This window comes from Lolium perenne, chromosome 1 (assembly GCF_019359855.2).
Source record: "Lolium perenne isolate Kyuss_39 chromosome 1, Kyuss_2.0, whole genome shotgun sequence".
NCBI lineage: Eukaryota > Viridiplantae > Streptophyta > Magnoliopsida > Poales > Poaceae > Lolium > Lolium perenne.
The window spans coordinates 210,345,978-210,358,347 of NC_067244.2; the positions used below are offsets into that span (position 1 = coordinate 210,345,978).

Here is a 12,370-nt window from a genome sequence, read left to right on the forward strand (position 1 = left end):
ACCCATAAGAGATCTTAACCTTGGTGCCAACCGAGCAATTTCCCCGTCCACACTTCCTATGGTGTGAGGCCCGGTATAAGGTCTAGCCAATCATGTTCCTCCGCTACCTCGAACACCCACCCTTTGTTGCATGCCCCGACCCTGGGTCCTCGCCGGTCCCATTATTCCCGTAATTTCAGGGTGGACCCCGACCACGACGACAGCCTGGGATCGAACCAAACTCCTTCGCCGGTAGCTGCAACCCATCATAGACCGCAATACCGTGGGGACTTAGAATGGGTTCCCCACCCACAAGTTGTTCCGCAAGCCGCAACTGCTACGGTATGCACAGCATAACCGTGGGGACTTAGAATGGGTTCCCCACCCACAAGTTGCTCCGCAAGATACAACCGCTACGGTAAGCGCATCCGTTGATGAACGAGAGGTGGAAACACTTTTGACTACTCCGTCCCACTCCGGATCTTATGGTTAACACGGATATTACGGCACAAGAATCACTGGCGACATTTGTTGTTTAATCCTAGATGGATATAAACCCGTGCAATGGAACCTCCACCATATCAACACAATCCATGGTTCCATTGCCCACCACATAGTCATATTCATAGTTATGAAAGTAATGGTTTTGATTTTTATGCAATAGTGATAACCATAATACTTTGCAAGTAATTTGATAGAAATACTCAAATGACATGAGCAAGTGATGAACTTGCCTTTCTTGACTGCAAGATTATGCAGGCAAGGTCTTCGATACGTAGTAACTCCAAATTCTGAAATAGCATCATCGTCCGGTAAGGACGATGTTTAAAAGATTGGCAAGGATGCAATAATGCATAAGTATGAGATGCAATCGTTCTAAGCGTGTCCTAACCCCGATGATTTAGGATTAGTGAGTGGTAATGATTGGTTTAGGGTGTGTTGCACTTTTAGAGTGATTCACAAACAAGGTTCTTATTCAGGGTGGTGTTGTTTTAGAATCATAAGCAGGTGGTAAAATGCATAGTAACAATTATACACAACCAGGAATAGTAGATGTTTAATAATTAAAGAGCAGTTGTCAGTTTTAAGTTCTCTAATTCATGGTTGATGATTACTTATTATATAATTCAAAAGAATAACTTTTGAAGAACATGTTCTTTAATAAAGAACAAGTAGGATAATTAGGTTGGTGGGGTTCTATGGTTGACTAGGGTTTCATTTAGTTTCTGGAGTAAATATTAGATGGATCACAACATAGTTGGATTCATCAGCAACTAGGGCTTGTAAGGTTGAGATAAGCCTAGACATCCTAAGCAATTCATTATACATGGTTGTTGTCAAGGTTGGTTTATCTTGCTAGTGATAGCTGGCTAGGGTTTATAGGTCTTTATAAGCAGGGTTGGTGATGATTCCCTATTTTCTTCAAAAGAATAACTTTTGAAGAACATACTTCTTAAATAATAAGAAGTATATCAATTAGGGTTGAAGTGATCTAGGTTTTACTGTTGGTTCTATTAAGTAAGGAGTAATTGACTCCTGAATAGGATGGTTGATAAATATCCAATACTAGTAGGGTTTAATGGAATAGGGTTAGGTAATGCTCGGATTTTGGCATGTTGCTACGAGGTTCATCACATTGGTGTGATGCTAAGTAGGAATGAATATGGATGATGGCTTTGGTAATAGGATCTAGGGTTTACACTTGGTTCACCCTACTTTGATTATCTAGGTTTGATGAAGATGAACACATGGGATATCCATATATTAGTGATAGGTCTTCTACATTTTATGTGGTCAGGACAGGTATTTACTTGGTACTAGGGTTCTATGCTTTGAACGAAGGTACCATGATCACATGTTCTAACCTAGGGTTTAGGTTAGAAGTAATTTAGGTTCATATGTAATAATGGATTTTAGGGTTCCTAATTAATTTAGGGTTTTAGAGTTCAACATGAAATGATAGGGTTGTAATATTATTCCATATGGAATTAGGGTTTGCTAATAACCCTATAATTATTGGATTAATAACTTCATTGATAAAGTTGAAGTTATTAATAAATTTGAAATAAAAATGATATTAGATTTGATATTTTATTATTTTTAAATAATTAATAATTAAGGTATTTATTAATCATGGCTTTAAATCCTCCTAATAAGGATTTTATAAGTTAATAGAAAAGGAAAACTAATTTTAATGTTTTCCTTATTTACTTACTGGTTTTTTTTAATTTTATGAGATTTTTACTAATTATTGAATTTTAATTGAATTTGGAATTAAAATTAAAGGCTTAATTAACAAGTATTAATAATTGAATTTTTATTAAAAATATAATTTTCATTTTATATTTTTATTGGATAGATTTTTCTTTTATAACAATTTTGATATCTTATTTGTATTTTTCTGAGTTTTTATGAATTTTCTACAAATTTACAAAGTTTCAGTAATTAAATAGGATTTGAAATTAAACAGCGAATTACTAAATGCACCCGGGCTATTCTACTCTCTGCCACTGATAGGTGGGCCTTGGCCACGTCAACTGCCATGTTGGCGGTTGGCTGGGTCAAAATCTTCGACGTGGCCGGGAAGCTCCTGGCCGGCGGCCAGTTCCCGACGACGACGGCGATTCGGGGCTCCCGCGAGGCTGTGCGTGGGCTCGTTGGGAAGAGGACGCCGAGGCGAACCTCATGGTGGTGGCGCCGCTCCGGTGTGGTCACCGGAGCTTGGCCGGCGGCGACGTGCCGCGGCGGCGGTCTCGGATGAACGGCGAGACGCTGCTACGAGGCGCTACAGAGCAAAGCGGGCATGTTGGGCGGTAGAGAGGCTCACCAGGAGCACGATGAGCTTGACGGCGAGGTCAATGGGGGCCTGTGTCGCCGGATTTCATGGAGTTGGCCGACGGAGAGAGGTGGTCGCTGACGATGCTACAGAGCGCCCTGACTCGATTCCTTTTGCACGAAGACCATGTCGAGTATGGCGGTGATGATGGTGGTCGCGGCTTGGTCTGGGGGTGTCTCTACCGGCGGCGGTGGTCGGAGGCAGGGTCGGCTAGGGTTTCAGAATTGGGGAAATTTGGAACAGAGAGAGAGGAAAACTTGGTCCAGTGTCGTTATGGTGCTTTTATACGGCGCCTCTCGGTCGTCGGTGTTCGGGGGAGTCCACTTTGGCGGCCGGGACGTGGAGCTCGTCGTCGCCGTGGCACCCTCCCGTGCTCGCGGAGACGAAGGAGACGAAGATCTCCTCGTCCACTCCATGTTTATCCGAAAGGGTACTGGGCTGGGTTAGTTCTGGTGGGCTTGGCCTTGGGTGGTTGCTCCACGGGCCTTCTTGGGCTCGGTTACGAGGCTGCTGCGATGCTGGTAGGTCCAGGTAAGCCTTTTTTTCTCCTCTTTTCTGTTTTCTATTTTCAGCTTTCTATTTTCTATTCGAATCTGATTTGAGTTCAAATTTTATTTGCAGGTTTCTTTTTAGGTTAACTGAATTAAGACATAGTGCAATGACTATTACACTATTCTTTATTTTAAACAAACATTTTATATTTGATTTTATTTCATACTTGTGGGTTTATTCAAAATAGCAAATAGGTATGAGTTTATATCCTTTTATTTTAATTTCCTTTTTCTTGTGAATCAATTCTGTTATGATTTATTAGAGTTGATAATTTCAACTCAAGGTATTTCTGAAGTTGTTGTTATATCTTAGTTCCTATTTGACTAATTAATCACTTGCATGTTATTTTATGTGAGCAATTTCTATTAAGGTTTTGTAGGTTTGTTGATAACCCATATTAAAATTAACATTAGTGTTATGGTCTATTAACATTTTGAAATACCTAGAGTAGATATTACTCTCCTCAAGGTTGGGTCTTAATTAAATAGATAAGTGGTTGATAATTACACTTATGGTTTTAATTATAAGATGTATCACAATGGTTTTTCTCAGGTTTAATAATTGAAGCATAAGATTTTATTAATATGCCACACTAGGGTTCTAGTGATATTTACCTAATGGCCATTGATTTAATTCTCAATTATGGTCTAGGTTTATATGGTAATCACCATAGTGATACCATAACTAGGGTTGAGATATAATTCTGGATTGTAGAGATGAGATGACACCATATTGTATGTGCTAGGGTTTAATCTCCCCTAACCATGATAAGGTGGTTACTTGCTTAATATTTCCTGTGCTTCTCTAATTACTAAGGATTTGAGAATTGGTTTTATCTTGTACCAATTAACTCCTATTATTATCCCCAACTTATCATTAAAGTAACTACATTGATTATAGTTCTTTTTTTAGTTAACTTTGGTCATATGGATGTATGGTTACTCACTACATAAAGTATAGTGTTTAACTCTAAGGTTCTCTTGGGTTCTTTAATTTAGGAAATATAGATATGGTAGGATTCTAATTGTGAGCACCAAGTGGTTCACAAGTAAGGTTGGGATATAAGCCTAGGATTGCTTACTATTGATCTCCCTATAATTTCATGTGGTGAATGATATCTACTTATCCTATTAGGGTTTATCTTATCCTCACATATCTCAAGAGCATGATCATGGTTAGACATGATCAACTTGTTCTTGATATCATTTCCTCAAGTTCTTAGGGTTTATGATCATCACTTAATTTATAGTGTTCAAGGTTTGGCTTCCTAAAGTATTTCTAATGGAATGGTTTATTCTAGGGTTTATGGTGTATTCACCATATCTTAATAGATATCAAGTCTAAATCTCCACTTGGCTATCTTGGTTGAATTAATCTCCTCCTTACTTAATCAATTCATGGATATGTTATTATTCCATGTGATATTAGGTTATCACACCACTCCAAGGGAAATGGTTTTCAACCTAATACTTTAATTCAAAGGTTGTCCTTTATTCTTAAATAGGTAAAGCTAAGATTGGTATGAGTGGTCTCTCTCTCATCTAGGAAAGGACTTTTAATACCATCTTAAGATTTTGTTCCATAGATAATGATGTGATCATCAATATCTATGTTTAACAATAAAGGTTCTCTTTCTAGGGATGGTCTTGATTAGTATCCTAAGGTTATGTTCTTAAGATGAGGTTTTGTTTACATGGATGTATATCCAGGGTTTAACTCAAGGTTTGTTATTGCTTCTCTAATAATTAATAGAACTCTCACTTCTCTAGGTTTGATGCTTAATAATTTGGAATGTAGAAGAATATATACTTCTTGAGTTGAATCTCCTTGTCTGGTTTCCAAGGATAAAATAGAATGGATATCAAAGGTTTGATGATAAGAGCATGGATTAATTTGAGACATGGAGAAGATAAGTGAATAGTAGTTTCTCCAATTATTGTTACTTGATTTGCAATTGAATTGATGTTCATATATAATGACAAGGATTACCTTATTATGATCTTTTATAAGATCAAGTAGTTGATCATTGAGTAAGGTATTGTTGTGTTGATTTTTTTAGTTCCATTTGATCTAACCCCTTAGATCAAATCATAACTACCCAAAACAAAGTTTTGGCAAAGTCACATTGAGGTTTATAGCGCTTGACTTGATGAGCTACTTCAATTCCACCAAGGTCAAGTGAAACTTCAGTTACTGTGACTGTTTTACTTTAAAGCGCAAAAATTCCCCAGATTTTCTATGCATGAATGCAATGCACACATCTGTTTCCTCTATTTTTGTAACCCCAATACCTGGGATATTACACCCCACCACTTGCAGTCCCGGAATCGCAGGTCGACACCGACCCCTCAGCAGCGGCCCGGGAAGAGCGATGGCGTGCACACCGTTAGCAGCGGCAGGAGGCAATGCGGCCCGAACTGCCAGCGACGGGAGGCGGCGCAGCGGCGGATCCGCGGCGTTCTGCGCCCATGGCCCCGCCGGCGAGCCCGCGCGGCAGCCAGCGTGGCGAGGAGCGACGAGACGCCACCGTTGCGGCGTCGACGCCTCGACGAGACAGAGGCGCGACGGTGCCGTGCACCGGGCGGAGATGGAGCAGCGGTGGGGCAGCGACGAGCGCGCGCCAGCGCGGTGAGCGGGAGGCGTTACTGCGTGAACGGCGGGAGTCGATCGAGCGCCGGCGGCGGGAGTCGATCGAGCGCCAGCGGCAGCTGGCGGTTGAGGAGCGTCATCAGCGGGAGGCGGCGCTGAGGGCGTTATGGGGGAGGCGGGCGGACCAGTTGGCGGCGGAGGACGCCGTGTTGGCGGCGGCGATGATGGAGGCACCAACAGATGTGGAGGACGATGCTCCAATGGAGGAGGAGGAGGCAGAGGCGGAGGAGACCGAGGTGGAGGACGACGACGACGACGAGTTCGAGTGGTCCGACGACGACGGGCCGCACCCGGACGAGTCCTTCGAGTCGGCGAAGAAGCTCCAGGACGACGCCCGTGCCCGCGAAGAGGCGCAGATTCGTCGCGCCGTCGAGCTCTCCCTCCGAGCGGCCCGGCGGGGAGGCGGAGGAGGACGCGCGGCGGGAGCGGCACCGTCTGGCCACCGCCGAACGCAAGGAGAGGAGGCGCGCGCAGGAGGAGCTGCGGCGTAGGGGAGGCGACGACGGGGCGGGGTCGTCGAACGCACCGCCGGGCGGTCAGTATTCTAGGTTTAGATGAAATCTAGCCATTTTCATTCAAACTTTGTAATATATAATCAAAATTGAATGAAAACCTTTATTTTCGTGCACCAAAATTTATTTGGGGCGGCGTTTGGGGGACGCGGCTGGGGAGCGACGTCCCCCAAAGGCGGCACGAACAAAACACGTCCCCCAAACGCTCAATCCAGCACGCTTTGGGGGACGGTTTGGGGGACGCGGCTGGAGATGCTCTTAGCTTCTCGAGAAGAGATCATGAGCAAGGTGAGCCACTATATTTTAGTTTGTTAGTTTTGATCTCTGACACGGCTCAAGTCTTAAAGTTCTGAATTTGCGTAGTAGCAGGTCGCTTGAAATTCTTAAGGCTAAATTGGCAGCCCAATAGAAGTTGAAGAAATGGCATTTCCTTCAGAAACTCAATTTAGCTCCCAGGTGCGTATGATCCCTCTATCATAAAAACATATTTTTAATTGTTAAAAAAATTGACAAAATTTTTGCACGTACATCTACATAATATATGCATGTTCGTCAAGTTTCACGAAAAATAATATTTTTTGTAGTCTACGTGAAAAAGAGAAAATTTATCTTGTGACAAGTCTTTGTTTCAGCACCGAATTTTATCCTTTTTACACACACCACACGATAAGTTGATTTTTCATGAAATGACTTTGTGAGCGTGTAGCACATGAAGACGTACGTGCGGAATTTTTGTGTCAATTTTTTTGACATTTCAAAATGTGTCTAACATGCATTTCAAAATAAAGGAAGCATGCGCTCCCATGTGCCAAAACATCACTCCCGTATTTTCTTACATTATTTAATTTTTGTCATGATTTTAGTTTAGATTTACTACTAATAATATATAGGTAGAGTCCTATAATAGCGATCTGCTTCAATCTTCGCTCCCTCAAAAACGACAGGAAAGAGCACAAGAAAATGATACTAATCATCATCAAGTCCATGATTATTTAAGCAAGGGTCAATGAGAGGGTGACCAATGCTAATGCCCTCAACTGGAAGATAAAAATTACAACAGGGAGAAAAGAAACACCAAGAGGAGGCAATATGCTGCTACTGCTGCTATCCAAAATACATGCACGACACTAACAGCTGACCAATGTTACAACAAAAGGAAATGAAGAAAAAAAAGATTCACAGCGTCTAGCTAGCTGGCAGTGGTACGCTAGTGTGCTTCCGAAGCTCAAGTAGTAGGCCTCCCATGGCTGGGGAGATTAATCAAACAGCAAACAGAATATTAATTATTTTTTCACCGTGGGCGTGGTCTTATGTACAGGGAGACCAAACCCGGAAATGCTTGCCGTACCCAGCTGCTCCTCATGCTTCATCTCCATTCCTGCTTGCGTGTGCTGCTCCTGCAGGTCTGATCCATTTCGTTCTCGCTCTCTCCGTTGCAGCTGGGTGGAAGGAACCGAGAGCACGCGCAGAGCTGGGTGCTTCTTCCTCCGAGTCCGGGCGGGCGGGCGGGCGAGCAGCTTCAAGAAAGGAGCTTGGGTCAACCGAGAGGCTGGAGCTGGCCGCATTGCATCTGCATCAGAACAGAGTCGTCGATGCAACCGCCGTGGTACCCGCCGCCGCTGGCCTCGAGCTTGACGCCGCCGTAGAGATGATGGGGCACGAATTGGTGGTGGTTGTGGTGCCCGCCGGCAGGGGCCAGAGGCGTCGGCTTGCTGTCGACGAGCGCGCCGCCGAACTGGTCCGGGACGGCGGCGGAGGCGGAGGCGTGGGTGAGCACGGAGGACGGCGGCGACGGCGAGGGGTTGTGGTCGTCGTCGGGGATGTTGACGGTGGTGATGTCGTGGATGCTTGAGCGCCGCTTGTCCTTGCCGCCGGAGTTGAGGCGGATGAAGTACTTCTGCGCGTGGCTGGCGACCTGCGTGGGCGTCCGCGTGGTGACGAAATTGCGGGAGATGTTCCGCCAGTCCCCGCGCCCGTACTTCTTCAGGCCCATCAGGAACAGCCTGGTTGGTAATAAAACGAGAGGGAAACAACAGATTCATCAGCGCCCAGTTAGGAACGCGCGGATGATCCATGGATTATAAGCATGTCGATTTCAGGGAGGATGAGGCTTACTTGTGCTCCTCCTCCGTCCAGGGCACGCCCTTCTTGCGCTCGTTGTCGGAGCCGCGCCCGCGCTTGCCGCCGACCAGGTAGCAGGAGCGCTTGAAGGCGAGGGCGTCGTCCCCGCCGCCACCGTCCCAGTCCAGCGTGAACCCGGAGGCCGGGGAGCCGCCGTTGGCGTCGTAGCGCGGGAAGGGCACGAGGCCGGCCTCGATGAAGCAGACGTCGTTCTCGAGGTCGTCGTAGTGCGCCACGACGTCGGCGACGGACTTGCCGGGCAGCAGCGAGGCGACCCGCTCCCAGCGGTCGGGCGCGTCGCCGTCGACCCGCGCGAGCGCCTCCTCGAAGAGCTTGTTCTCCTCCTGCGACCAGGCCCCGGCGCCGTGCTGCGTGTCCTGCAGGAACCAGCCGCCCGCCTGGCCGGGGAAGTAGGGCGCCGGCGGGCGCGGCAGCACCTCCATCCAAGACTCCTTCATCATCTCTCGACCGAGCAAGGCAAGGCAAGATTCGGCCTTTCTGTGTCAGGGCAAGGGTGCGAGGTCGTGGGTGGAGGAGGGGAAGTGGCAGTGGCAGGGGGAGGCGGTATATATGGCGCCGCGGTGGTGGTGGTATCGATTCCGGCAGATGCCAAAGTGGCGAGCGATGATTCGGCGTCCACCGTGGGAGCGCGGTTAAAGAAAGCGGGTGCTCTGTGATTGGGCCGTGGAGTTTGTTTGTGGTGTCTCAACCAAACAAAAGCCTCCTGATCTCCCTCGTCGTCGATGTGCAGGGAGCTGGGAGAAGAAAGAGAGCAGAGGAGCAGCGGGCGTGTGCGCGTGTTGGTCCAGTCCAGTCCAGTCCGGCAGTCCGGCCAGGCTGGAGGAGAGGAGAAATGATACTAGCAGAGGAGAAGTGGGCGCCTTTGCTGTGCGGGTGCGGGTGCAGGCGACGTCGCCTTTCTTTATTGGCCGTTGCTTGCCGCTTTTCCCAAGGCCATTTATTATTCCGCCTTCCCCCGGTTGTGTCCTCGTCTTCTTCCATTTTCGGTAGGTCCACGCCATTCATTTCTGTTGCGCTCAACAACTCTCTTCTGCTCAACGAGAAACCAAAAATGAACATTACACTAAGTCGATTCACCTGCTCTATTTTTTTTTTTGAACTGCGATTCCCCTTCTCTACACACACCTAGATCGAGGTCCCCAAAAATAGGGTGGTCGACAAATTCGTCGGCGAGACGAGCGGAGGCTCTCATTTCTCCCCATATCCCACTCCCTCTCCTCCCTCCACTTTAGAGTCTCCTTTGCCACCCCGACTCTTCTCCCCGCAACTACGGCGGCTTTGCCTGCCGAAGTAGGTGGGGGAGAGGAGGACGGCCTCCTCCTTCTCTTTATATGCACGGTTCTCTTTCTAGGTCTAGGGTTAGGTTGGATATAGGCCCATGTTTTAGTTTTTACCCATGTGGGGTATGGCGAAATGCCCTGGGCAATTTCGCTACCGGTGAGGTCGAGTTGCTCCTGGTGGTGCTTGAAGGTGGTGCGGCTGCTTGCAGAGCTCCGACGGAAGGAGCCGGAGGCGGGTGGAGGCACTGCATCAACATCCCTCCCAATAGAGCTCGTTTCGCATAGCAGAACTAAGGTCAGCATCCACGATTCTTGTCCCCTTCTTCTTGCTCGTCATGGTGGCGAGAAAAGGAAGGGTTTCCAGGACTATCGTTGATGGGCGTTGGATCTGCAACAGGGGACGAGCTATGATTCTCTAGGGAGAGTCATCACGGCGGCGCTCTCGCCGTCGCTCTTTAGAGCCGAATGGCGGCCGCTCCCACATTCCGCGCTGGCTACGGTGTGCTCCGGCCAACGCCCAAAGGACATCAAGCTCGAGGCTTTCAAGTCGCATCGAAGGCCCTCAAGGGAAGACGTTGTTGGCTCTCGCCTCTACGCACCAAATGGTCACGTCCCCGGTGGCGCAGAGGTTGGCAGCGGCGAGCTCATCGGTGGTGGTCATGGAGCTGGACCTGATTGATTTTATGTTGTTCTTCTTAGGGTCCTTTGTGCAAATTGTATGAGCTTGTTTTTAGTTTCCACTTTTTCTAGGGCCCTTTATGTAGAACGTATTGTTGCCACTGTTATGAATGGATAGCTCCCGGCCCTTCGAGGCCGATCCCTTGTTAGTGTTAGACAGTTAGGATTGTGTATTCAGTTAGCGCTGTTGAGATAGATGTTGAGGTTGTTAGCTAGATAAGAACGCCAGCTGTAGATGCTAACCGTGTAATCCCTTGTACAAGTAATCAGCATATATATACAGGTCGAGGATGAGCCTGATGGCCATCTCGCCTCCTTCCAATCTTCTTCTTTCATATACTTTTACATGGTATCAGAGCCATCACAGCTAATGGCTTCGTCTTCCTCTGCCCCGGCGCCTTCCGTCCTCTCTTCGGTCACCGTCAAGCTGAGCAACTCGAACTTCATGCTCTGGCAGGCACAGATGCTCACCCATCTGCGTGGGCACAGCCTGCTTGGCTACATCGACGGCTCGATCGAGGCGCCAGCAGAGACGATCTTCACCACCACTGATGCTGGGCGCTCTGAGGTCGTGAACCCGGAGTACGCCACCTGGTACATCCGCGACCAGACCGTGAAGGGTGGTTTCTTCTCCATCGTGACGGAGGAGGTGCTCGCGCACATCATGAACGCGCAGACGGCGCGTGAGGCCTGGGTGATCCTGGAGCGCATGTTTGCGTCCAGATCGCGAGCTCGGGTCATTCAGATCCGATCTCAGCTCACGTCGGCGAAGAAGAAAGGGGTTGCTGCGGCCGACTACTTCCGCAACATGAAGACCCTCGCCGACACCCTTGCTGCCATTGGGCAGCCACTGCGTGAGGAGGAGGTCATCTCCTACGTCCTCGCTGGACTCGGCCCCAACTACGACGCGCTGGTCACCTCCCTCAGCGTCAAGGATGATCTCACTCTTGATGAGGTCTACTCCCACCTCCTCGCATACGAGCATCGCCACGAGATCCAGGACGCCGACTACAGCATCGGCGGTGGCTCCTCCGCCAACTTCATCAACCGCAACCAGGGACGTGGCGGTGGCCAAGGAGCGCATGGTGGACATCCTGGAGGCCGCGGTGGAGGCAACGGCGCTCGTGGCCGTGGCCAGGGCCGCGGTGGCGGCAATGGAGGTGGCAACGCCCACGGCAATGGAGGCCGGGGCAATGCTCACGGCAATGGAGGCCGTGGCCAAGGGCGTGGCGGCGGCAACAACAATGGTGCACCACGCCCCGTCTGCCAGATCTGCAACAAGGTAGGGCACATTGCCCTACGCTGCTACAGCCGCTTCGACCACGCATACGGCGGCGAGGAGGAGCACTCCACCAACCATGCAGCTGCCTACCAGGTTGACACCAACTGGTACATGGACTCTGGGGCTACCGACCACATCACCGGCGACCTAGATCGCCTCCACATTCGCGACGGCTACAATGGCACCGATCGCGTGCAAGTCGGCAACGGCGCAGGTTTGCACATTACCCATACTGGTCAAAGTTCAATTAGCACTGCTGCCAATTCTCTTGTTCTTAAGAATGTCCTTCGTGTTCCCCAAATCTCCAAAAATCTCCTCTCTGTCCATAAACTTGCAAAGGATAATGGTGTGTTTATTGAATTTCACCCTTACTATTTTCTTATCAAGGATCTGGTGTCGAGGAGAACGCTGCTTCGCGGCAGGTGTAGGGGAGGCCTCTATCCGATTGAGGCACAAGAAA

At 48.2% G+C, this 12,370-nt stretch overlaps 1 protein-coding gene across 1 annotated transcript; it reads right to left on the reverse strand.

The window, feature by feature from the left end:
- Positions 1-7,489: 7,489 nt before the first annotated feature.
- LOC127322782 (transcription factor DIVARICATA) lies at positions 7,490-9,542 on the reverse strand. Its single transcript, XM_051351194.2, has 2 exons — positions 8,644-9,542; positions 7,490-8,531 (listed from the first exon to the last, which is right to left on the reverse strand). The coding sequence occupies exons 1-2, from the start codon at positions 9,108-9,110 to the stop codon at positions 8,066-8,068; spliced, it is 933 nt and encodes a 310-aa protein (XP_051207154.1). The 5' UTR covers positions 9,111-9,542; the 3' UTR covers positions 7,490-8,065.
- Between the last annotated feature and the right edge of the window lie 2,828 nt (positions 9,543-12,370).